Raw genomic sequence first — 25,875 nt, 5'->3', positions numbered from 1 at the left:
AGTCACTTAATGATCCTCCCCACACTGAAGCAATAGAGTTGATAATCTTCATATTATACTTAATGTTTCTGGAATGGAAGTCATTGCCATTTGTCCAGGGTTTCCCAACCTAGGTTTTGTGACCTATTAATAGATGTTTTAGAAAAATTCTGTGTGTAGAGGGGATTGTGGGGAGGGGGAAGATTTTATAATCAAGTAAGTTTGTGTGCTTAAAACATAAAATTCTAAAGAATTTGAGGAATCTTGGGATGTTAAAAATCTCTTGCAAGTCCTGAAAGGATAAATTTAAAAATCTGTTACACTTTGTTTAATCTAGGGCTTCTCAAAGTCATTTGATCATGTAACCCTTTTAAATTTGAGATAGGTGGGAGGGAGACAAACTTCTTTAACAAAAAAATTAATATTCCAAAGACCACAGTTTAGGAAATGCTGCAGTGTATGCTTAAGGTTGTTTGTATCTTTTGCTAAAGCACTAAGTCACTTATGTCACAAAAGCAGTGTAACCAAAATAATTAACTTATTTTTAAATAGCCAAACAGCATGTTAATTGGGTATGTTTTTTTACTTTTACTTTTAAAATGATTGACTTATAATGATTCAGTGTGCTTTCACATAAGAGAGTCCTCACTATGGAGACTCTTAACTATAGGAAATAAACAGGGTTGCTGGAAGGGAAGTGGGTGGGGGGATGGGGTACCTGGGTGATGGGCATTAAGGAGGGCACATGATGTAATGAGCACTGGATATTATATAAGACTGATGAATCACTGAACTACCTCTGAAACTAATAATACACTATATGTTAATTAATTGAATTTAAATAAAATTAAATTTTAAAAACAGAATCCTCACTACATACCTGCATCACATTTATTATTATCTCCACTTGGTGGGTTAAAAGTTGAAAGTGAGAATGTTTAAATGGTTTCACTTATGTAATACGGGTTTGAATTTTGGTCTTTTTTTTTAACTCCAATTAGAAAAATAACAAAGTAGATGTCTTTTTTTTTTTCTGTTATCCATGGTCCATACAACTTTCTAGATGCCTTGTCCCATAGGATTCAGAGGTTGCTATCACTGGCCACTAGCAACAATCTTGAAAAATGTCTTTAGAAAAAGAAAATACATTTTCATGTATTTGATTACAACTCTCCTTGGAGAGGTGTGGGTTGATTAATATTGTGCTGGTAAATTACTTTCTAGCTTCTACCTTGTGATTTTGGAGATGCTAATTTATACTTAAAACTCTCCTATAGCTAACTAGGGGATAGGCAGTGTTCTCCTCATTGTTCATATGAGAAAATTGAGATGCTCAGAGATTACTTGCTTTGCCCAAAACTCACACACCATATTGAGTAAATAGTACACTGTACTGTGCTGTTTGCCCTGTTGTTTGTTAAAATCTCCTCTTTTTTTACGGAAAAACTACCATGCCAATCGAACTTCCCCACAACCTGTTATAGGGGCTTTCCTCCCCCAGATTTTAGTTTCTTGAGGAAGTGACTAGCTTGCTGGGAAGCACGTGCTTATTTATACTGAGTATCCTCTTGACATCAGCATGGGGTTACTTGTAATTACAGGCACATGTATAAATAAAATGATTAACTATTCTCATATAAACATAATTATATCTCTCTAAAATAATACATGTGGAAATGCTATAATCCAGGGATAAAGGGAAAACAATCTGCATGACCCCTCCTATGTATGTAAACAGTGGATTATTAAGGCAGAATATGTTTCCTGTTGCACGTTTGGTTATTGAGGTCAATTACACTTAGGACTCATCTAAGTATTAAACAACAAAAGTGCCTTTTACAACAATTAGTGTTCTCAATAAAAAGCTGATGTCTTTATGCCATTTTCCAAGGACATTGCATACATTTGAACTTTTGCCCAGGATTCTATTAAAGAGAGACGTGTAAGAATTCAGCTAACTGGTTCTGAAACAAGAGTCTTCTTTTTCATCTAGTTGCTCCCCCTCGTCCACCAAAGTAAATTTTGAAGATAAAATGGGGCACATTAACTAATCAGTGCCAGTGGCTAGTCTATCACTTCTCCAGCTTTGGACAAATCTGGAGGTCACAATTTAAAGAGAGGAATCATGGAATGCCTGGAGCTGAAGAAGTTTGATTTCCTTGGGGCATCGTAGTTCACTGCAGCAAAACATTTAAGCTCACTGTGTTTAGGACTCTTCTCTGAAATTGAAAGCATGGGATCCCATGTTCATTCACAAAGCATTTACCTAATTCTTCAGAAAAATTAGAACTTGGAAACATACTTGTTCGGGTATGGCTGCCACTCGCACTTGTCCCACTGGCACCCTGGGATGAATAAGTATTTGCGAAAAAGTTGTTCTTAGACTGCTATTTCATACTCTCTTATGAACATGGTAAATTTTTCAGCCAATGTTTTTATTTTTTTATTTATTTTTTAGTTTTTTATTGTTATGTTAATCCCCATACATTACATCATTAGTTTTAGATGTAGTGTTCCATGATTCATTGTTTGTGCATAACACCCAGTGCTCCATGCAGAATGTGCCCTCCTCAATATCCATCACCAGGCTAACCCATCTTCCCATCCCCCTCCCCTCTAGAACCCTCAGTTTGTTTCTCAGAGTCCATCGTCTCTCATGGTTCGTCTACCCCTCCGATTTCCCCCGCTTCATTCTTCCCCTCCCGCTACCTTCTTCTTCTTTTTTTTCCTTAACATATATTGCATTATTTGTTTCAGAGGTACAGATCTGAGATTCAACAGTCTTGCACAATTCACAGCGCTTACCAGAGCACATACCCTCCCCAGTGTCTATTACCCAGTCACCCCCTCCCTCCCACCCCCCCACCACTCCAGCAACCCTCAGTTTGTTTCCTGCGATTAAGAATTCCTCATATCAGTGAGGTCATATGATACATGTCTTTCTCTGTTTGACTTATTTCGCTCAACATAATACCCTCCAGTTCCATCCACGTCCCCGTTGCAAATGGCAAGATCTCATTCCTTTTGATGAATTTTTCAGCCAATGTTTTTAAATACACATTTACATTTGGGACCAGTCAACCAGTCAGTCAGTGTGTGTTTAGCAAGTATTTGCTGCGATATTAAACCACCATCTCACTCAAATAATGGAAAAAATAGTTCAACCTCACAAGTAAGAAGAGTCAGAATTAGCATTGATAGTGAGAGGCTTTGGGAGAAGAATAAATTGAGACTCGGGAATTATTCTGTCCCTCAGTAGGGCTAAGAGTTTGAATTAGTTACTTTGTTGCTCTGTGCCAAAGTTTCTCAGTTAATGGAAAACTGTAAAATGCATTGAAAACCACAAAGTACTATGCAAGTATGTGGCACTGTGATGCACTATAATGATTATTATCTATAAAATGAAAGAAGTGATCTAAATAGTTTTTCAGGGGGCTTCCAGCCTTACTATATCAAAATTATAGACTCTCTGGGTCTGTAATTTGAGCATTAGCTCAGTAAGTATTGCATAGTGCTTGGCACATGCTTAGTAAACTATAAATGCTTATTCCCTTGACTTAAAGAGGTTGGACTTCTTTTAATCAACTATCAGTGTACCTTTTAGTTCTCTTGAAATAAAAATCTTCTTGACTGACAGTAGGAGTACTGGTAAAATGCTTAAGAGATTATGATTACTTCCTATTTATATTTAATAGCAGGCTGAAAAAGGATCATTGGGCAACAGTATGAATTTCTAACTTGACCAATTCTTTCATGAATACAGTAGCGTTCCAATGCCAGAAGACATATTTGTAATGGTGATTCCTTTGCTTTCAGAGCTGAGCTATGCCTGGATCTTCAATGAATACCCTTCCTATCAGGATAACCGCCGCTTCGTTTCTCAAGAGACTGGGAATCTATATATTGCCAAAGTAGAAAAGTCTGATGTTGGGAATTATACCTGCGTGGTTACAAATACAGTGACAAATCACAAGGTCCTGGGGCCACCCACACCACTAATACTGAGAAATGATGGTGAGTTTCCTAAGGGATTTTGTTAGTTCTGTTTTTTGTGGTCCCGTATTGCATATGAAAAATTGTTACATTATTGTCACACAAACCCTGATAGTCTAAATTAAATGTAAGAAAAGTTTAGTACTTTTTACATTTGGTACCTGTATTTTCTCCATTTGTGTAAGAAATAAACCCATGAATCCATTTTGGAAAACTAATTAGAAGTTTAATTGCTAATCTCAACAGGAATGGAATGTGGATTTAGGTAAGTATAAATAACAAAGGAATATATTTCTTGTTCTTTTTCACTTAAAATGTGTACACAGGGGGCGCCTGGGTGGCTCAGTCATTAAGCATCTGCCTTCGGCTCAGGTCATGATCCCAGGGTCCTGGGATCGAGCCCCGCATCGGGCTTCCTGCTCCGCGGGAAGCCTGTTTCTTCCTCTCCCGCTCCCCTTGCTTGTGTTCCCTCTCTCGCTCTGTCTCTCTCTGTCAAATAAATAAAATCTTTAAAAAATTAAAAAAAAAAAAATGTGTACACAGTCAGAATGAAGTGGAAGGTTGAACACCTGGTTCATTAATCAATTCTATGGAATTTAGTATTCAGTGTCCAGAAAGAAGTTTTAAATTATTCAAATAACTTCTGGATTAATGATACTAATGACCTAGTTCACACCACAGTGAAACACAGGAATATCAATGCTTACTTGAGAAATAAGTTTTAATTTCCAACAATTTTGTAAAAAAATATTTCAAGAAAATATATGAATTTCACCTTAATTATCTAAGATAGATGACATAACAGTGTATGGTAATTCACCATGTGCTTTTCAAAGATAATCCTACTGAGTTGTATACCAAAATCTAGTACCACTATACCTTTTCCCCACTCTGAGTATTTATATGTATTCTCTTCCGTCTTCTTGAAATGCTTTTCCTTCTCTGAGTCTCAGCCTTTCATTTGACTGACTTATACTGGTCCCTTCCTTTTCTTCAAGTATATCACTTTCTCCAGGAAGTCATCTCTGCCTGACCCCCCTCTCCACTATTCTGCATCAGATGCCTTCTCTATAAAGTCCAATAAAGCCTATTACTATCCCCCAAGAACTCTTCATTCTGTATCACAGTTACCAGTGTGAAACCTGTCTCCCTAACTGTAAACTTGCTGTTTAGAAACACATGCAGTGCCTTGATCACTAGTATATCTCCAGCACTTAAAGCAATGACTGGAACATAGATGCTTCTTAATAAATATTTATTGAGTAAAAGAAAACAAAGGCATAATTAAGTCTTTTAAGAATGGCTGACATGATTTAAGTGTCATGGGTTACATGTTTCTGTTCTTTATAAATTTCTTTCCCATCAAGTGCACATTGGAACCTTCCATTATGAGCAGGAATTACTAGACTCATTACACAGGTGAGGAAACTGTCAGACAAGAACATTGATAACAAGCATTTACTAGGAGCTTGCTGTTTGCTGGGGGCTCAGAATTTCACCAGAATTATTTCATTCAAACCTCAAGCAATTGTATGAGGAATATCCTCTTGTATTTTGTATAGATGAATGAACTGGGGCTCAGACATGTTAAATAACAAATCCCAAAGCCACACAGCTAGCTAAAAACTAATGGCTCCAAGATTCACACTTGGCTCCCATGTCCTTTTGATTCCAGAGTCTAGTATCTTAACTCCTCACTCACTACATTTCATTTCATTACACGATGCCACCTCTTATCTGAATTTATACAAGAAAAACTTGACAAGTTGGCAAATTCAAGCCTGGAACTCAGATTTCTCTCCAACTATGTCCCCCTTCCCTCCTGTACTGAAGGGACTTTGTACCCACGTGGGGCTGTGAATCTGAACCTCCCAGAACAGGACATTTGCGGACAAACCAGCTGTGCAAGGAGGGTCTGAGCATCCTTACAACATGCACCATACTATGCAATTTTTTAGCAGATAATGTAGATTTCAATCATTCCTTTATTTATTCCTGCATTTCACATGTATTTATTTCATACTTACTATGTGACAGACACTACTCTGATGCCGGTGGACAAGAACGATAGGGACCTGTCACATTGCACTTATATTCTCCAGGAGAACACTGGTAAAAACAAACATAAACAAAAACAAAAAAACAGTTGGCATGCTCAGGAAGAAAAGAGCATGTGAGCATGATTGGAGCACAATGAGCAGGGTGAGGGTGTTTTGAGTTGAGGTTGGAAAGGAATCAGCAGCCAGATCATGTTGAACAGGGAGAAGAGACCGGATTTTATCTCCAGTGCAACGAGAAGCCCTAAGAGGATTTTATTCAAGAGAGTGATGTATGTTTTTTTAAAAAGTTGGCTTAGCTACTGTGCAAAATGGACTTCAAACAAGTGAGGGTGGACACTGGCTGTCCACCTGAAAGACTGTTGCAATAATTCAGTTGGGAAACGGATCGCAACTTGAACTAGGGAGTAGCAGCGGATAATAGAGAAGTGGATGGATTGAGGATACAGTCTGCAGATAAAGCTGCCAGGACTGGCTGAGGCACTGGATGTGGGAGGCGTTGGAAGAGAATGTCAGGGATGACACATAGGTTTCTGGTGTCACAACTGGGTTTGTGGGAATGCCATTTACTGAAATGGTTTTACTGAGCAGGTTTATAAGGGAAAATCCAAAGTATTATTTTAGTCATTATTTGTAAAGCCAAAAGCATGACTTCTCTCTTGGCAACAGAAAAAATTATTTGTTTTGTGCTTCTTGTCCCATCTCTCTATCATAATACTCATCGGATATACTCACATGCTTATCAGCTTGCCTTCTTCCCCCACCTTGCTGAAATTATGATCAAGCACAGATCATCAGTTCATCCAGCTTTGTTCTAGGGAGCACAGTGCTTGCAAGATGACATGTGTTAAATTAATATGTTGGAATAAGCTGAATTATATTAAATAAAACTGAAAATTTTATCAGTTTATTTTTTTTTAATTTTATCAGTTTAAAGAGAAAAGTAGGCAAAGGACCATTTTTTGTTTTTTGTTTTTTTCCAAAAGCTATTGATGCTATCTCTCCAGACCTAAGGATGAAGAACCTTTTTCAAAAGATGGGCTCCACTGGCATTGTGTACAGAATTATTTAAAAATAAATCCCTGTGACCTCTGCTTATAATGCACTTATGCCAAAATATCTGTTCAGTGGTGTTATTATCCATTCAGGTGTGTCAAATCACAAATGTAATGAAATATTGATGAAGCGCTAAGACACAGCCCAGGAGACACATTGCACAGAGTTGCTAGAAGGAACAAAAATTCAGGAACACAAGAACTCCAGAATCATCACGGACACCTTAAGTTGCCAGCAACTTTGTCTTTTGCTTAGCTTTTAGATAGAGCTTGACTTGTCTACTATATCTTCATCAAGATGAGAAATGTTTTTTACTAGAATATTTTATCACAAAATTAGCAGAATAAGGATCTCATTCTTCAGCAATTAATGCCCATTCATTCTTAATTTCCATGAGAGTTGCATGGTGAAAATTCATAATATATCTTTCCCATTTAGGCTGGAGTATATAAAATGGATACTTGAACTATATTACTAAGGACAAAATAGGTTATTTAATTGGCTCTTGTCTGGAAATAAGAGAAAAGGGGAAAGAGAAATCAAGAAGAGATTGCAAAATAAAGATGACATTCTTGTTAAAGTCTATTCTATGAAAATAAAATCAATAAATTATCATTCTGCATTATCTTGTATTTAGCGACAATATATTAAACTGATAAATACTAGGTTGTATAGAATTTGTACAATCATTTTGTTAATTGAAGCTCTCTCAAAATTTTGCATCCTCCTTCTGCCTCCAAAATGTGAATAAGCAAGGCAACAGAGTCTATTGCCTGAAGTGAACTAATTACCATGGCTGGTCATTTTCCCTGCAAAGTGCAGATGTAGTTTAAAGAACTGGATGTCCTCAATATTCAGCTTATTCCCTTGAAGTTCCAGCTAAGCAGTTCCGGACTGTGATTCATTGTTTCCAGCCTGAAAGGTTACAGTGAGTCATAGAGAGTGAACAGTGAAGGTTGACTCAAGTCCTGATAGACATCAAATGTGATGTGTCCCATGTTTATCCCACTGACCCTATTGACCCCTTGCCCCCAGCTCACCACAGTTCAGCAAGACTTTGCTGTTTATGTTCCCTTCCCACCCCCACACTCTTCACATGCTTACCCCTTCCTGTGGCTCAGATCGTTACTGAAATGTGGGGCAGGATGGTTTGAGGTAAGCCCTGAGGGCTCTGGAACCAGGTCCCCAGGGTGGAATTCGGTTGTACCACTTACTAGCTGTCTGACTTCGGACGTCAGTTTAACCTCATTTCATTCTGTTTTCTCATCAGTCAAGTGAGGATGATGGAACCTAGCTCAGAGGCTTATCTTCTGGGTTAAATTACAAATAGAGTGCTTTGATCAGTGACAAAATAAAATGCAACACCAGTAACCTCCTTACCTAGATATACTCAACAAATTATATTTAAAAAAAAAAAGATTACATAGTCAATAGATAGTATTATCCTTGTTTTGTGAAGTGTATGTGGATGATGACAGAGAAAGCTGGAAATACTACTCTCCAAAATGCTCACAGTGTTAAACTTTGAAGTGTTTAACTTTCAGTGGTAAAATGTTCAATTCTTTTTTTTTCCTATTTGCTTTGTTGTATTTTCTCATTTTTTCTACAATGATTAGAGATATTTTGAGTTTTTAGGAAAACATTTTGTAAAAGGGTTATTTCCAGATGGTTGGCCCTACAACGCCTTAGAGATTATCCAACTTTGTATCTTTATTCTTTGGGAAAGAAGAGAATTGAAGGGCAGGGGAGTAAGGTGAGGAAGCCTCAGGGTCAAATTCCCAGTGCTCCGTCTCCATGCTACTTAACTGAGTTTCATCAACGCTGTGTGGGGCTGTAGATTAACAGATCTGCCTTGTTTCTTTTCTGCTATGATTTTTAAATTTTTTTGTATTGGTAGTTCTCCTAAATAACTGTGTGTTGCTATGTAGTGAGTAGGAAGTATAAAACTGAGTTATTAGGCAAATGTGAGAGAATTTTATATCAGAGTTTATCTAGGTATTTTGAAATCTGCTTTGGAAAAATAATATAACTTGTTATGTGGGAAAGTGCACCTGTTGCTTAGGTACCATGAAGAAAAAAGACTTAATTGAGAAAAGTATATCATAATTATTTTTATGACAGGTACTAAAGTAGTCTCTGGATCAATATTAGCCAACTGCTGGTTATTAATGATGATGAGTTTGCTCTATTATGAGCTTCTTACACAGATTTCAAAGAATTGTCCCTAAATTTCTATAAACAGAGGTAATAGATTACATATAGAGCATTAAGTACAAGAGAAATCATAGATTTAGGTGATAGTTATAATGGCTATTTCTTCTGTCTTTAATCACTATCCCTGACTTCCTCTAAAATGGCTAACGAAGAGAAGAATTAGCAGAGATTAGTACAATCTTGGGAAAATGAGGTCATGTCCATGAGGATGTTTATGTACATTACATACACAGGTATATAACTGAACAGGAGTTATTATATGACCTTTGCCTTTTTTCTCTGTTTTCCCTGAGGCTGGCTGGGGATTAGTTTGGCAGTTCTTCGTCTTGCTTATTAGAACCAAGACAAATTTTAAGTAGTTTACAGCCAGTGTCTGTCTGATGGGTCCATGTTTTGTATAGTGGATGTTAAATGTTTTTGAATATTATCCCCAGTTAGAACTCTAATTACAAGAAATACTAAGGAACAGGGGGGGATGGTATTTATCCTCTCTGTGTTTCAAAATCTCTCTCTCTCTCTTTCTCCCCTTCTCTTGGATATACATTTATAAACATAGATGTGGGTTATGTTGTATAAATGTGTATATGTTTATATACACTAGATATATTGTCTTTGGAAATTAAAATGTAAACTTATTTAAAATTTATGTTCTCATATATAACCAAAATAACTGGAGATATTTTTCTAAGTTCTCACTCATTTTTCTCAGCCTAATTTTATATAGCCATGAAAATGCTGAGCATGGTGAGCACTGAAACATTTAGCATTCTCACCTGAAATTAGCTTTAACCCAGTGGATAAGAGACTAGCTGATAACCTCAGCTTCCTGCAGTTTCAGAGCAAGGAGGGAGGACAGAAATAGATGTGCTGAACATAGGGTTGAGGATGTCCCTGATTGGTGCCAGCCAGCTTTGTCCTTTTTTGCTGTAGCCTCACCTGGGATGCAGTGAAAGGGGGACAGGACTAAAAGTCAAGAAGAAAAGAAGTCATGAAATCTGGGCTGCAGTCTCAGATCTACCACTAATTCACATGACAAAAATCATGCCATTTCTTTGGTCCTCAGTTTTCTTAGCTATTAAAATGTGTGATTTGTAACAAGTCATATCTAAGTTTAAATTTAGTTATCCTCTAGGATTCTAGTCACAACTCTTCTACGCTACCTTACTCCAATCCCAATATTCACACAGGCCAGGTAATATCTGATGCTAACCAACAGATGCTCTTCCTTGGCTCGATTTCCTCCCAATGCTAGCACATTTGTGTCCTAGCACAAAAGTAGGTGCGTGCACTCTTTCTGACCAAAATGGTCATTTGTGAGCCTTCGCCTCTGTTGACCATTAGTGGCTCAGAAGACTACATTCCCCTTAAAGTTCCAAATTTAAGACCAAAGGCTAAAAAATGGAAAGGATAAAACTAGAATATTGTACGATATCCTATAATATAGATGCAGTATAATGTATCCTCCATTATGATATGTCATCTGTTCGTAGTAAACTTTTTAATACTGCCCCAAGCTGGATTAGAACCTCAAGTGAGCATTAACAACCACTGTGTGTCTTCATAAACAAAGCAGCTTGATTTTTTGGCCACTTAATTAACCTTGTGGGATCAGATCAAAAACTCATTCATTAAGAAGATCTTTTTTGATTGTAAACTTGACCTACAACATTTTATTGATGACCTAGCATTTAGACTAGCAAGGATGACACTTCTGCCTGGCAATGGGTAGAAATACATTCTTCACTTAGACATATTTTTATGTTACTTAAGATCTAGAGTTTATAGCAAAACACTTTGCTTTATTTTACTCTCACTTCTAATTTCAGCTTTTGTGTGGCTTTGTTACAGCAATCATGTCTTGTTTTTAATTCTCTAACAACATCGCAGTTGAGGATCTGTGGGCGTAAAATGTGTTTTATGAGGAGAATATCTAAATGACTAGAGGATGTGAGATATTTTGCTAAACTGCCATTGCTAATCTGATTTAATAGTGTCTTAATGGCTCTGGATATTTTGAAGGCTTGACAAGTTTAGAGACTTGGCAGTCAGCTTTAGACCTCTAGCACAGTCATTCCATTTCAGGTCCAGGGGGCCAAAGGTCTTGGATGGTCATTTAGCTAGTCAGTTAGGAAGGATCTGTTAAGTATCTGTTGTGTGTGGTACACTATGAAATAAAAAGATGTGATCCCATTCCCTGGAATCCTGTAGTCTTAAAGAATTCCAAATTAATGAAGGGTCTAAAGTTTCATTCTTATTAGAATCACTGAATTGAGTTCCAGAAAACACATGTACAGACAGAGGGATTTTGAAATGAATAAGGGGAGTAGGGGTGTGTAGCCTAGAATAGAGATGACTTGGTGCATTCATTTGATTACGCATTTAACCAACAAATATTCATTGAGTACCTGTTGGACACCTGTCACCAGGAATGCAGAAGTCTGTGTATCACAAATTATACTCCAGCTGAGAAACCTAACTGCAGCCTAAGGCAGGAGTGGGGCCATATTGGGGGAGAGTGAAGAAGTAAAGCTGGTTCATTTAAGTTTCTTTTGTAATAAGAGCCAACAAGGAGCAGTGAAGGGTGCAGTGAGATTATGCATATAATCGTGCCTTGGATGGGAGGAAATCTGGCCTGGTGTTGGGGATCAGCCTAATCTTCCATCAAGAGTTAAGGAAGGAAAAGAATTCCAGACAGTGGGTACAGTATCTGTTTAAAGCAGGAATCAGCAGACTCCCTCCTATAGGCCAGTTCAGCCTGTGGCCTGTTTTTGTTAAAAAAAAAAAAAGTTTAACATTTTCTCCATAGAAATGTTGGGTATTCTTAGTTAATTCCTAAATTCTCTATAATTTTTGTTGCTATTGCAAATGGTTTCTTATTTTTAATCACATTCTCTAGTTAGTTACTGCTGAGGTACAGAAATGCTATTTTTTTGTGTGAGTCTACATTTGGCAAGCTTGCTGAAATTTCTTGTTAGCTCTAATAGTTTGTCGATTCTATCAGCTCTCTCAAACTTGGCTGTTTTTCTCATTTCCTCTAACCACGGGTCAGCCAACAAGGGCTCGTGGGCCATACAGCCCACCACTGTTTTTGTAAATAAAATTTTATTGGACCCTAGCCATGTCCTTTTGTTTACATATTCTCTGTGGATGCTTTCCAGCTATAATGGCAGAGTTAACAGAGACTGTATAGCTCACAAAACCTAAATAAAATCCTTGTTCTCTGTCACTTTACAATCAAACTTTGTCAAAATGACAACATGATAATATCTTTAAATATATGAAGACTGTCCATCAAAAGACTCGTTTTTTGTGGCTCCACAGACTTGAAGTAGGACCAACATGTACAAATTAGACGGAGAGAGAGAGTATATTATTCAAGGCAATATGAAGAAGTTTTTAGTAGGCTGAACATAAAAGTACTTACTCAAAGGAAGATGAAAGCTGGTTTTCTTTCACCTTAAAGAAGATGACCTTATAATTAACTGCCCAAACTGGAAACTTAGCCAATTACTTCAGCATGTCAGGTAAACCAGGACTGTTATAGTCAAGCATGGATACATTCACTCTACCTTTATAGGAGATAGCATTCTGGAATAATTCAAGTTATCTCTACACTTTAATTATTGAGAAGGAAGGAAAGAATTCAGATTTAAAGTTAAAACATGCTTATTTTCACATCCTACAGATTTCTGAGGATACCTAAAACCTAAATTTAAGAGATGATGTACTACAGTTTTCTGAGGATACCTAAAACCCTAAATTTAAGAGATGATGTACAACCTTCAGCTTCCTTACTCCTCCTCTACAGCATTGGGGGAGTCATTGTTTAGATAGTTGTGGTCTCAAACCATCTATTGGAGGGTGGATAGTGGTAGAAGGGATTCCTTGGATGGTCCCCTAGACCTCACAATGTCTCCTTCAACCCAGAGCAAAACAAGTATTTTTTAAAAGAGCAAAGTGTAAACTCAGCCAAAGGGATTTATAGGACTAATGAGGTATTTCCAAATATTTTTAGCTTAATGAACTACACATCTTATGACTTAGTCCATAAGAAAGTCAATGTGGGAACTTTTCATAAGATGATTTTTGCAATTTTTTCTAGCAGAAAATCCCACTCTGTGGAAGTGGGTAAAAGTCCCTTCTGTGGTTTAATTTAGCAAGCACAGATTCCAGCTAAGGCAGGTGTTGGCAAAATGTTATGGCACTCAACCCTGCAAAGTGGCCTCTTTCTGCCAACACAGAACTCTGCAAATTGTAGTTAAACAATTATGGTGTGTGACTGATTTCTCTTTCATAGTCTGTAATTTGCCAGTTATTTTGTTAAATTCTATGTTCTTATAGACATCAGCCTTAATGATTTTTTGGGTTTCAAAAGGGGAACAGTCATTGCCACAAGGTCATATCCAGGGTCCAGGCTCTTGATGGGCATTGTCCCCAATAGGGTTCCATTACTAATACTCTCCCAATGACTAGCCCACAGGAGAGTCTAGTATTATTGTGTTGTACTTTTTGCTTTGACTTAACATGTCATGGTTACTACAGAAATTCTTAAAGTATACTCTCTGGACCAGAACCTTCAACATCACCTGGGAAATTGTTAGAAATGCACATTCTTGGGCTCTATCTCAACTTCCTAAATCAGAAACTTACGCCCTTCAGGTGATTTTAAGTTTGAGAACCACTGGTTTAGAAAAAAAAACCAAGGAATTTCTAGCCATGTCTTCCACAGAAAATCAGCTCTTTCAGTTATTCAGTAAACAGTCATTGCCTACATATGTCACCATGAAAGGCACTGAAAAAGAGTAGCCTGCAGGTGTCATAAAGATAACAATCAGGTGTGTGTTGTCCACATTGTGCTCCCATTGCTGAGCATAGTGCATGTCTTATGGTTGGTGTTACATGAATATTTACTGAATTACTCCATTGGAATATAAATATAGCTAAGCCTTTGACTCCTGAGGACTCTAATGTGTAGAATTTCAAGTACTGAACTTTCACTATGGTTATGGTGGGTCTCTTACTCCAGAATGGAAAACGTTGATATGCATTTTAATGAATTGAGACTTCTATTTTTCTTTATGTTTAAAATTGTAGGTATAAATGTCTCTAAAATTGAAAGCAAAGGTTGTCTCTGTAGGCAAATTGTATCATGAATGAATGAAATCATGCAAGAGAAAGGGAATATTACAGAGATTATATATCCTGGTTGATTCTGACTATATGATATGCACTCGTTATTTCTACTTACTTTGGTTGTATGGACATAGCTAGGCCTTTATATCTTCCCACCTTTTAAATAGTCTGAAGATTGAAAAAGGGTCTGGAGCAATTCCATCAGTAGCCTCTTTCTGCCGAATCATTCCGTAAATCAGCAGAGCAGCTGTAGAACAATTAAGTTCAAAAGTGTACAGGTGGTCAGAGGAATGACTTGAAAAATGTACTCGTTTTAAGGGACCTTTTGTTTCATAAAAAATAGAAACAGCAATAGCTTTTTAAATTTAATGTAGAAAGTAAAGGCCAAAATAGTTAAAATGAAATAAACAGTCAAATAAAAATACAGCTTCGGCCAGATGTAACCAAATTAAATGAAACAGTTCACAGGTGCCCACCCCCCCAAAATGTTGATAATATAGTTGGAGAAAATTGCTTCCTTCATTTTTTATGACTTTAATACTATGACAATCTTTATATATAATGAAAATTCTTTAAACATCATGAAAACCATGCCATCCCATCTCTGATCCATATCTTTATGTCCTATAACTACTGCTATAAATCCAGATCAATCTGTATTATTGCTAACTCTGTTACTTTAATTTCTATAGCTATAAATATAGATCAGTATGTATCAACCCAGAAATCACCCATATGACCACCTAAACAACCTAGAGCTCATTTTAGAAAAACACCTGGTATAAATGAGTACTCATACAAGAAGCCGTGATGAGATACTTTAGAAATGACTTCCATGCCTGGAAAGAAGTACATGTTTGCCTTAATGGCTACTATGTGTCATAGTATAAGACCCATATTCCTCCATCTTTTCCTCCCTTCCACAAACTCCTACTGATCACTTTTTTTTTTTTTTCCATATGCCTGGTACTGAACTAGGATTTGTGAGGGCTACAGAAAAAAATCAGAAGAATTCCCATTCCTCCAGGAAGTGAAAGCACAAAGAGATAACATGTATATAAATAGCTATAAAGATGATAGAAAACAGTAATGCTGTTTGAGAGGGGCCCAGAATTTATGTGTAAAATGACGTTATTTATATGGCAGTAGCTTTTCATTACCTACTAAGTGAAGAAACAATGATAGAAGCTAGAGGTACATATGAAAAAGGCAGGCACATTACTTGATGTCATGCATTTTACAATCTAGATGAAATGAAAGATACTAGATTCATGAATAAACAAGATGATTATGAATTGTGATAATTAACATAGAAGAAATAAGGTGTTAGTAAAGAATAACATAGGGACTTATTTTAGATAGTGTGTTCAGAAAAAACTTCTCTGAAGGGGGCACCATTTGAGCTGAGACATGTAGCAAGAGAAAAGTCATCCATGTAAAAATCATGGGGAAATGAGAAATGAAAGACATTTCCACACAAAGACTTGCATGCAAATGTTCTTAGAAGCATTACTCCTTATAGCCAAAAGAGGAAGCAACCTAAATAAATGCCCATTAACTGGTATTATGGGTTGAATGGTGTCCCCCCAAAAAGCTATGTTGAAGATGTAACCCCCCAAGTACCTCAGAATATGACCTTATCTGAAAATAGGGTCTTTTAGGTGTAATTAGTTCAATGAATTCATTATGGATGACAGTGGGTCCTTAATCCAATATGACTGTTGTCCTTGTAAAAATACAATAAGACACACAGAATATTGTGTGATGACAGAGGTAGAAACTGGAGTGATGGAGCTGCAAGGCAAGGACCACCAAAGATCGATGGCCACCAGCAGAAGGCAGCAAGAGGCAAGGAACGATTCTACCCAGAGTGTCAGAGGGTGTGGAGCCCTGTCATGGCCCTCATTTATGACTTCTAGCCTCCAGAACTATAAGAGAATAAATTTCTTTTTCTTTAAGCCACTCACTTTGTGTTACCTTGTTGCTAATATGACCAGGGAACAAATAAATAACATGTGGTATCTCCATACAGTTGACTACTGCTATTCAGCAATAAAAAGGAACAGACTGCTGATACATGCTGCAACATGGATGAACCTTGATAACATTCTTTTTTTTTTAATATTTTCTTTATTTATTTGACAGAGAGAGAGATAACGAGAGCAGGAACACAAGCAGGGGGAGTGGGAGAGGGAGAAGCAGGCTTCCCGCCGAACAGGGAGCCCAATGCAGGGCTCGATCCCAGGACCCTGGGATCATGACCTGAGCTGAAGGCAGATGCTTAACGACTGAGCCACCCAGGCGCCGCCCTTGATAACATTCTGCCAAATGAAAGGGTCCAGATGCAAAAGAACACAGAGTGTCTAATTCCATGTATATGAAATGTCCAGAAAAGGCAATTCTCAGAGACAGAAAGCAGATTAGAGGTATTGCCTGGGGCTGAAACAGGTTCTGAGGATTGACTATGAGCAGGTAGGAAGGATCATGGGTGATGGAAATGCTCTAAAACTAGATGATGGTGATGGCTTCACAACTTGGTCAATTTACCAAACATCTTTGAATTGCACTTAAAATTGGTCAGGTTTTTGTATGTAAATTATAGCTCCATAAATGTGTGTGTGTGTTTGTTTGTTTGTTTGTTTTTTTAAAGAAATCAGGGGAAACAATGAGAACTGAGGCAAAGAAGTTTTGTTGCTCTCTGGTCATTTAAAGGCCACTGTGAACTAGAGAACAGGCCAGACAGAGGAGGAAAAGGATCCTGGAGGCGTGGACTTTGAGTCTGAGCCCTGGTATGTAGGAGTTTAGGATGAGGAGAGAAGAGGCCAGGGTATCTTCCACTCCGTCTCTTTATTGCAGTGATATTTCAGTTTCTCTGGAAAAGGTCCTGTGAGATATATCTACTCTCCTTGGTATATCTTTTAGAGCTGAGTTAAAGAAACCTAGTGTATATGAATGTTTATAGAAAGAGGAGGCAGGGGGAAAACCCGATGGCTGCTGAAACAGCCTTGCCCCTTGTATTTTAACATTATTGTCTCCTCTCCTTCCCACACAGGATACACTGCAATGCAGATTGTTTTGATTTCCTGGGAGCACGAAAGACCTCTTTTTCTCGAAGCAATTCTTTTTTTAATTAGCACTGCTCTTGGAGTACACACACAGCACTAAAAGGTGTTAAGTTGTTCCTGCACTCATAGTCATACTACTGATTTTTATGGGACGATGAGTTAACCGCACGCTGTTGGTTAGCAAGTTCAGCAGCTGTGTGCAAATGCCATCATAAGCAAGCACCACTTCTTTACTGGCCCAACTTTGTGGCAAAGGCTCAAAGAAAGGCAAACCCAAATTTAAGTGCAAGAGAACTCAGACCGGCCAAAAAGGAAGGAATGGTTTTGTATCTTTTTGTGGCAAGCATGGAATTCGTGTATTTGAATCTAGTTTTGTAGTGTTACTCATTGCAGTGGTGAGACACCATAATAAAAGAGGAATCGTGGATGAGAGATGCAGCCTGAAACACTAACTAGTTTGTTGTAAAACTGAAGATAAACTGCTTGACCCCTTTGAGATTACAACCTTGCTCACAAAAGGAAAAGACAGATTAGGACTGATTATAATGGGGGGGAAAGTGGTTTTGAGTCCTTTTTTTTTTTTTAAGATGTATTTATTTTAGAGAGAAAGAGTGCAGGCACTCACATAGCAGGGAGGGGCAAGGGGAGAAGGAAAGAGAAACTTTAGCAGGCTGCACACTGAGCGGGGAGCCTGACAAGGGGCTGATCCTGAGATCACGACCTGAGCAGAAACCAAGTGTCGAGCACTTAACCGACTGTATCACCCAGGTGCCCCTATTCAGAGTCCTTCTGAGAATAGGTTGCTAACTATAGATCCTGTCTGTGGTAAAGTGTGCATCCATGGATACCAAGATTAAAAATGCTCAACTAAATTATTTCAAGGGTCCCTTCCAAATCCAATCTTCCCTGTCATTGTAGGAAAGGAAAAAACCAAACACTTACGTTCAACTTTGCACTGTTGATGACATACCTCATAGAAAACCTAGCTAGACAGTTATGCCATCTGACAGTCTTGATTTTTCCTTTTACACATTAAGGAAATCCCCTTGATTCTTCCCAAACATTAAAGCTGCAGATGAAAAGGATCACCTCTGCAAAATGAGTGGAATTATTTCTCTCTGTCATTTTACCTGTCCTCATCCGTTCCTTGCTTTTACCTTTTCTTCTGAATCCCTCAGTCTTTTTTTCTGTAACTATGGGAAACCTAAAAGAGAGGTGAAATGGAGGATCTTATCATTTCTTAGTAAGTTAGATAATTCCAAACTTTATACTGGCACAGCTGAATCAGAGACCATGGAAAAGGAATAGAAATTGAATAGAAATAAATGTATTCGATCAATTAGAATAGTGGGAGATGGGATCAAGAATGTGTTGATAAGAAATAATTGATAAGTCTTTAGTTATAAAGTATGGACTTAGATTGTTAGGTTGTGTTACCATGGCCACAGTTGTGCATTTTGTAGGATATGGGAAAGTGGGAGAATATGACCTTCAAAGTAAACATGCCGTTAGGAAGGTGGGTATAATTTTAAGATTATTTTCTGTAGTTGCTTGCTACTGTCCTTTTTACATTGGTTCAGAATACAATAATACTGACATTTGATGTTACCTTCTGTGCACGAATTTATGATTAATTCGGATTGGTGTTGAAAGTGAATGATAAAGTAATTTGTGTTCACAAATTGATTATTCAGATTTTTTTCTTATCTAGACATAATAGACCATGGAAGTATTTTTCTGAATATTTAAAATTTTTCTGCAGTATGTTTTCAAAAAGATAATTTATTTGATTTTCCTGGTGATTAGGACTTTATCTCTCCCCTCCTTTTTTGGTTGGTGACTGCCTTAAAAAAAAAAAAAAAAGGTTTTTTGATAAGTGAAGTTGTATGCACGGAGAATTTGATCCTAGGCAGATGGTAGGGCACTGTGATACAAAATTTCCCCTAGCAGTAACTGGGAGAAGAGCCACAATTCAAGGCTGGTTAGAGATAGAACCAGCTTTAAACGAAGAAATTAATTGTGCACATAATGATGTATGAGAGCATCCTACATTAACAGAAAAACACTTATGTACATTTTAAAAGAACCTCAAAGACTTAGTTCCTTTGTTTATTCACAGGGGTGATGGGTGAATATGAGCCAAAAATAGAAGTACATTTCCCAGAAACAGTGCCGACTGCCAAAGGAACAACAGTGAAGCTGGAATGCTTTGCCTTAGGAAAGTAAGTTCTGGTTTCTCTTCCATCTTGTCCTCCCTTCAGCTGGGGCAGGTAGAGAATTTTATTTGCACTGTTTATAGCGATGGTTTCTGAGGTGACTGAAAAGCAAAACAGGCCTTTCTTTTTGTAATTCTATGTATGCATCTTTGATTCTGCCCTCTCACCATGGAGAGGGGACATGTAATGGTGCAAGGGGGATTAGGCTGCCACAATTGATGTGGCCACAAAAGAGAAGAGAATGGGCAATTCTGAAAAAGTACTTTGTTCTATTATTGTGACCTGTAATGTGCACGCTGTCTAACCCAGAATGACAGGAAAACAATGGCCTTCATTTGAGGTACACTCAAGCTGACTATTTGGGAAAATATGGACTTTCCTTCTGGCCCTAGTTTACAGAGGATGCATCAAACTTTTCTTGAATTTATTTTTAAATGACCAGTCTCTTCTCTCTACTTTGGATTTCCTTCTCTTCTGGCTAAAGATACGTAAGATCTTATATCTGAAAATTATTCACAACTTTATTATTAAGTCTGTGGAGTGATAAGCCTACTTGAGATCCCCTTAACATTTCCGTAGGGTATCTCTCAGAGGGCCTAAAGAAAATGAAACACAGATCAGTTAAGATTTTCCCAGTAACCCTGAAAAAAGGGTTTGGCACAAATGATACTATCATCTGAAATGAGAATTTTTAGATCATCTGTGGATTTTAATGATTGGTGTTATTCTCTACACCCAACCCCCTCTCTCCGGCTAGCCCATTGCTAATTCCTCATCCTCTCCCTGTGCCCAAATGTTGACTAAGGCAACAACACTAACTTGTGCTCGACCCCCATATTAGCATCTAATCTGTTTCTGTAAATTTTTTGCATTTCACAGCAACCATAGAAGAAAGATGTTCCTTTTTATCATTGGATTTTCAGCTCTAATAAAAGGATTCTTTTGGTCTCCATGTTTTTAAGTCAGGGCGGTGTTAAGCTACAATACAATGATAAATTTTTGTATCCTGAAAACTTACCACATTAAATAAGCTATGACATATCTATAGAACTGAGCACTGTACAGACATTAAAAGTCAAGTTGTAAAGCAACATATGAGACAGAGAAAATACCCATGATTTATTGCTAAGAGACTAAAAGCAGATTGCTAAACAGTATAACATGGCCCCATTTTTTATTTTAAATATATACATTGGGAAACACAATCCAGGGAAAAGGTGAAAGCAGGTAGCTGGATAGGCCAGGTATAAATTTGGTAAACCATGCAAGGTGACACCTTGAAAAATCTTTTTTGGAAAAAGAGCAAAATTTACATCGTTCATACTTCAAAGGGGGTATGAATTAAACTCTATTCACAGTGCTTGAATGGCACTGGAATAAAAACAAAAGACCAAAATTGGGCTCCTCCAGTCTACACAGAAATGTTTGGGTATGCATATCCAGCTGCCAAAACACATCATCATTGCCCACTTACGAGCAGGAAGACTATATCTAAGTACAGTTATTTGTAAAGGCACATATTAAGTGTATATCTCATCAAATGTAAAGGCACCCGTAATGTACTTTTGATAGAGCCCTTTCTGCATTTTGAGTTAGTGTCTGTTGAATTAACTTAAATTGTTCTAAAACAAGTATAGTAGAATTGATGGCTTTAATTTTTTAAATACCATCTCAGGTTTTCCAGAGAAGATTAGCAAGTCTTTAGCCTAATTACTTCTCTGTGTGTGTTTTGTGAAAAATAAATAAGTAAATAATTGTATCCCCTGGTAGGAAGTTGCAATCTTAAAAGCTGTGGTTAGCTTGCTAAACCATTGATTTGCAGACTCAATGATGCCCTCCTTGCAATTTAAGATGTGTTCTCACTGTTACGGCTGTAGGATGATAGATGCCTTGAGAGTACATAAAGACTCCACAGATGGCTTCTTCCCTTATCTTACTATTTTAAGTGAAATTTCCTCAAACCACTCTCCTAGTGAACTGCTGCTACAAGCTGGTAAGGTTCTATAGAGAATGTTCCAAGGGACAGAAAATGGAAGCTGCCAGTTTCTTCTTGCCTAACCCTTGACGTGACACAACATCACTTCTGTCTTATTTCAATAATGAAAGTAGTCAAACAACCCAGCAGGTTTAAGGCGGAGGAGGACCTGGACGTCGTATGGGAAGAATGAAAGAATTGCCGTCATCTTCAGTCTGACACATTTGTGCATGAACATTTTTATTTTCATATTTATGATTTAGGAAAAAACAGTTACACTAAAAAATATAACAAACATATAAAAATCTGATTTTATTTTAGTGATAATATCACATGTTTTTATTCAAGGTTAAGAAAGGTTATTTGATTCTAAGAAAAACACAATATATAGAATAGTAATACTAGAAATGTGGATATGGCTAAAATCATAATAGTGATATATGAATGAATGAAGTTTAGGAAATACTGTCTAAGGCAAGCTTATCTGTTCAGAACCAAAAAGGAAGGGGTTATGGGAAGTATAGGTTCAAATAAAAGATACAGTTTTCTCGAATTTGATGCACTTCTTTTTATTCTCGCTATCAGTCCGGTACCAACTATTATCTGGAGAAGAGCTGATGGAAAGCCTATAGCAAGGAAAGCCAGAAGACACAAGTCAAATGGAATTCTTGAAATCCCCAATTTTCAGCAGGAAGATGCTGGTTTATATGAATGTGTGGCTGAAAATTCAAGAGGGAAAAATGTAGCAAGAGGACAGTTGACTTTTTATGGTAAGTTTGCATTTGCGATTTATCATTTGTCATGCTACAGACCTTGGTATTAAAAGCATAAACTGGGAAGTTTGCATTCAGGCTTTTCAGGAAAGACTGTGTCAAATAGGACTGTGTAAAACCCTTGGTTTGCTGCTAATTAGCGTTCCTGGGGTGATTCTGGGTGTGGAGAGTGAGGGTGGGGGGCAAAGACGTTGACAGAGCAGAGAGGAAGAAATCAGGCTGAGGTGTTTGGGAGATGGGTATTAGTGGGAATGCACTTGCAAAGGAAATGTTTTTCCTCTTTCCATCAAGCTGTAAACCTGACACCAGAGAGCTTTTGTGATTCCTTCTCCTGATGTATTTCTTTTTAAACTGTGTGCTTTTCTTCTTTTGAATTTTGATTTGGAGCTCATGTTAATTCTTTGTAATTGCTTCCATTTGATAGCAATTTAATGTGGTACCATGAACATTTAAAAATGCACACTCCCCAAATTTAGTTCTTATCAGAGTGGAGCGTGACAAATCTCTCTCACCCCAAAGACTTTTTATGTGCAGCTGCTCCTATTCCAATCAAATCATCGGCATTGATCCAAACATAATATAAATGTAAAACTGGTAGCACGTGGTCATCAATTTAGCCAATCTTGGAAACCCCTGTTAGGGTATCGATTTGAAATCCAAAAAGGGATTTCATTGGATAGGCATTGAGAAAGCAAATTGAGCTCTGCCAAATTGGAACTTGTCTGAATCCCATCTTTCTGGGGTATTGGAAATAACTATTGTAGATTGATAATTATTCAAAAATAGTTTAAATATACAACAGTGAATACTAAAATGCTGAGAGTAGCTCTTTAGAGGCAAGTTGTAGCAGAAGTTTTAAATGTTCTTTTTTTTTGCAATAACAGATACCACAAGGTCTATTTATTTCACCAATTCTTCTCCCAAAGCATTTCGGTTTTAAGACATAGCCAAAGATTTTGTTCATTAGTCATAAAATCTTCTTTAGAAACATGATTGGAAACTGAGTGGAGATTTGGAGTATCAGCTAGCTTGCAGGGAGCTCCCCCACATGACCCTCAGGATTTAGAACTCACATACCTGGCATATCCAGGGTGGCAGGCAAGCACACATGGATCTAGAAACTATTTCACATGATGACCTACCTGGACAACAGTTTTTTGAATAAACGTACACACTTCTTTAATCATTCATCTTTCTTCAACAATTATAAAGAACTAATTCTACTCAAGTCAAATGATGGACTTGATATTTGATCTTGGCTCTTTCTTAAACTGTGGTAGTTGATACCATATTTGATTGGTTGAAAAGCAAAGGACTCCATAGTTCATTGACTGAAAAAACATAGAACCAAAAGTTACATATTTGTTTAGTGAAATAAAACTGATGTATTTTTCAAGTGTTTAGGGTACATTTTTCTCACGAGCGTAATAATGATTTCTTATATGTCAGGTAAGGACAACCTGAAATTATTCGGGTAAATGGCCAATTTTTTCTCTTTTTTATTAGCTGAATAGACTTTTCAATTTAGTTGTGATTGTTCCTAAGTGTTATTTCAGTTGCTCAACTAATTGAATAAAGTCATTTTCACTTTCGTGGTTTTCTTTTAAGTGAAGTATCTGTTTTTGTTATGAAAGTATGAAACGTTTTATAACCAAGAGTTGGTGTAGTGCTTTCTAGTGGGTCAAAGTTTTCCTGCACTGGAAAAAGAATACTCCAGAGTCACTGTTCTAGAGAATCAAACTTGTCACTGGCCTTCAGCCTTGTGCAGTAAAATGGATTTTTTTCTTCAGGGATCCTGCCCTGGAGATGAAAATCAGGTTCTAACAGTGTTTCCCTTTTAAATGAAGTTATCTGCATCCATGCATGGGGGGAAAAGCGGAATGAAATTTGCCTGCTTTCTGAAGATAACTCAGCTTTTTTCTCAGTTGTCAACCACCCTTGGTATTAGAAAGCTTGTCAGATCAGTTGACTTTAATAGTGCTTGGCTGTTGCATCTATGTTTATTCTTTTGTTTTTCCTCAACTAGCATATCAGTGACACAGAAATCATCGAACTGTTTTCATTGTCACAGGAGAGATTAATTATACAAAAGTGCTTGGCTGTCATTTTTTTTCTTTCATTTTTTTGGTCTCTATTGGGTTTTCCCAATGCTGGGAGTTCCTAATATCCAGCTGTCTAGATCTCCAATTTAAATGAGTTACTATAATTAAAATCACTGTGTATATCACAAAAGGGGAGAAAATAGCCCCAGTCACATACATATCCGTGAACATTCTGTCTTTGTTGACAAGAGAATTTCTTACAACATTAAGATGTGCTATACTCAGGGATTATAAACCATGGGTTTGACTTTAGAAACTTGCTTCTCTTTTTATGGTTCCAATTGTTTATTCTGTTCATCAAGTCTCCACTTCAACAACCACAGGTGTGCTAACTTCTCATCTGGCTTAGCAAAATGGCCATTTTTCTCATCTTACACTGGAGCCATTTAACCTTCCTCCAGGGGCCTGCTGGACATGATTCTGTTGTTCCCATCATCCCTGTGTCAGAATGATGGGAGCCCCTATTTCTGGTAGGAGCGCTCCCACTATAGCTGTACCTTTCGGTTAGCATGTGCTACTCATGTTTGAGATGCGTGAAGAATTAAAACTCGTTCTAAAATAAAACATTTTACCCTACCCTGTCTTTCCAATTTATTTTTGCCGTGACTTATACTTGACCAGCGTGGTCTAGTTTCTGTTTTGTTGTTTTGTTGTCGTTGTTATTTTGAGTATAGTTGACACACAATGTTACATTAGTTTCAGGTATGGGATATAGTGGCTGGAGAAGTTTATACATTATACAGTGTGGTCTAGTTTTAATCTGCTCTTTCAGACATTTTTCAGCATAAAAAACTTTCTACAATACAGATCTGTAATTTTAAAGAGTAAAATACAATAAATCTTTATTGTTCAAGGTAGACATTTTCCAAGGATTTTAATATATTATTAATTTGTTCAACAACTATTTTTTTCATTGCCTGTTGTATTGTGAAACATACTGATCGGGTAAGGGCCGGCGGCACAGGCAGTGAAAAAATTCACCCAATTTATAACAAAGGAGATAGAAGTTTATTGAACACTGCCAGGGAACAGTGAGCAGGACAGCAAAAGAGATAATGTCTGCCATGAGGCGGTGGTGAAGGGCTATAGTTATAGGGTGGAGTGAGGGAGTATGGGAACATAAGGAATTTTCCCTTTTTTGGTAACCTTAGGAACTTTGCCCTGTTGTAATTGGTCAGTTAGGGCCTTTGACTATTTCAAGGTGGGTAGCTTAACAATCCTGTTTGCATTCAGCTCGGTGGTCACTCTGGACCCTTTCACGTTGCTCAAGTTTGCATTGCTCAAGCCTGTTGCCTAAAGAGGTCTCTGTAAC

General features: G+C 37.4%; 1 protein-coding gene across 1 annotated transcript in view; it reads left to right on the top strand.

The window, feature by feature from the left end:
• The window catches only part of CNTN4 (contactin 4), a 308,099-nt gene that overhangs the window by 119,660 nt on the left and 162,564 nt on the right, over positions 1-25,875 (top strand). Inside the window, exons 5-7 of the mRNA XM_034997401.1 lie at positions 3,796-3,993; positions 19,617-19,719; positions 22,274-22,458. Coding sequence (XP_034853292.1) covers positions 3,796-3,993; positions 19,617-19,719; positions 22,274-22,458 — 486 coding nt within the window. The remainder of the gene's footprint in view (positions 1-3,795; positions 3,994-19,616; positions 19,720-22,273; positions 22,459-25,875) is intronic.

The sequence above is a fragment of the Mirounga leonina genome, unplaced genomic scaffold (genome assembly GCF_011800145.1).
Source record: "Mirounga leonina isolate KUSES-001 unplaced genomic scaffold, KU_Mleo_1.0 Mir_94, whole genome shotgun sequence".
Lineage (NCBI taxonomy): Eukaryota > Metazoa > Chordata > Mammalia > Carnivora > Phocidae > Mirounga > Mirounga leonina.
Note: the sequence above shows the minus strand (reverse complement) of the source record. Positions and strands in the feature narration are given on the sequence as shown.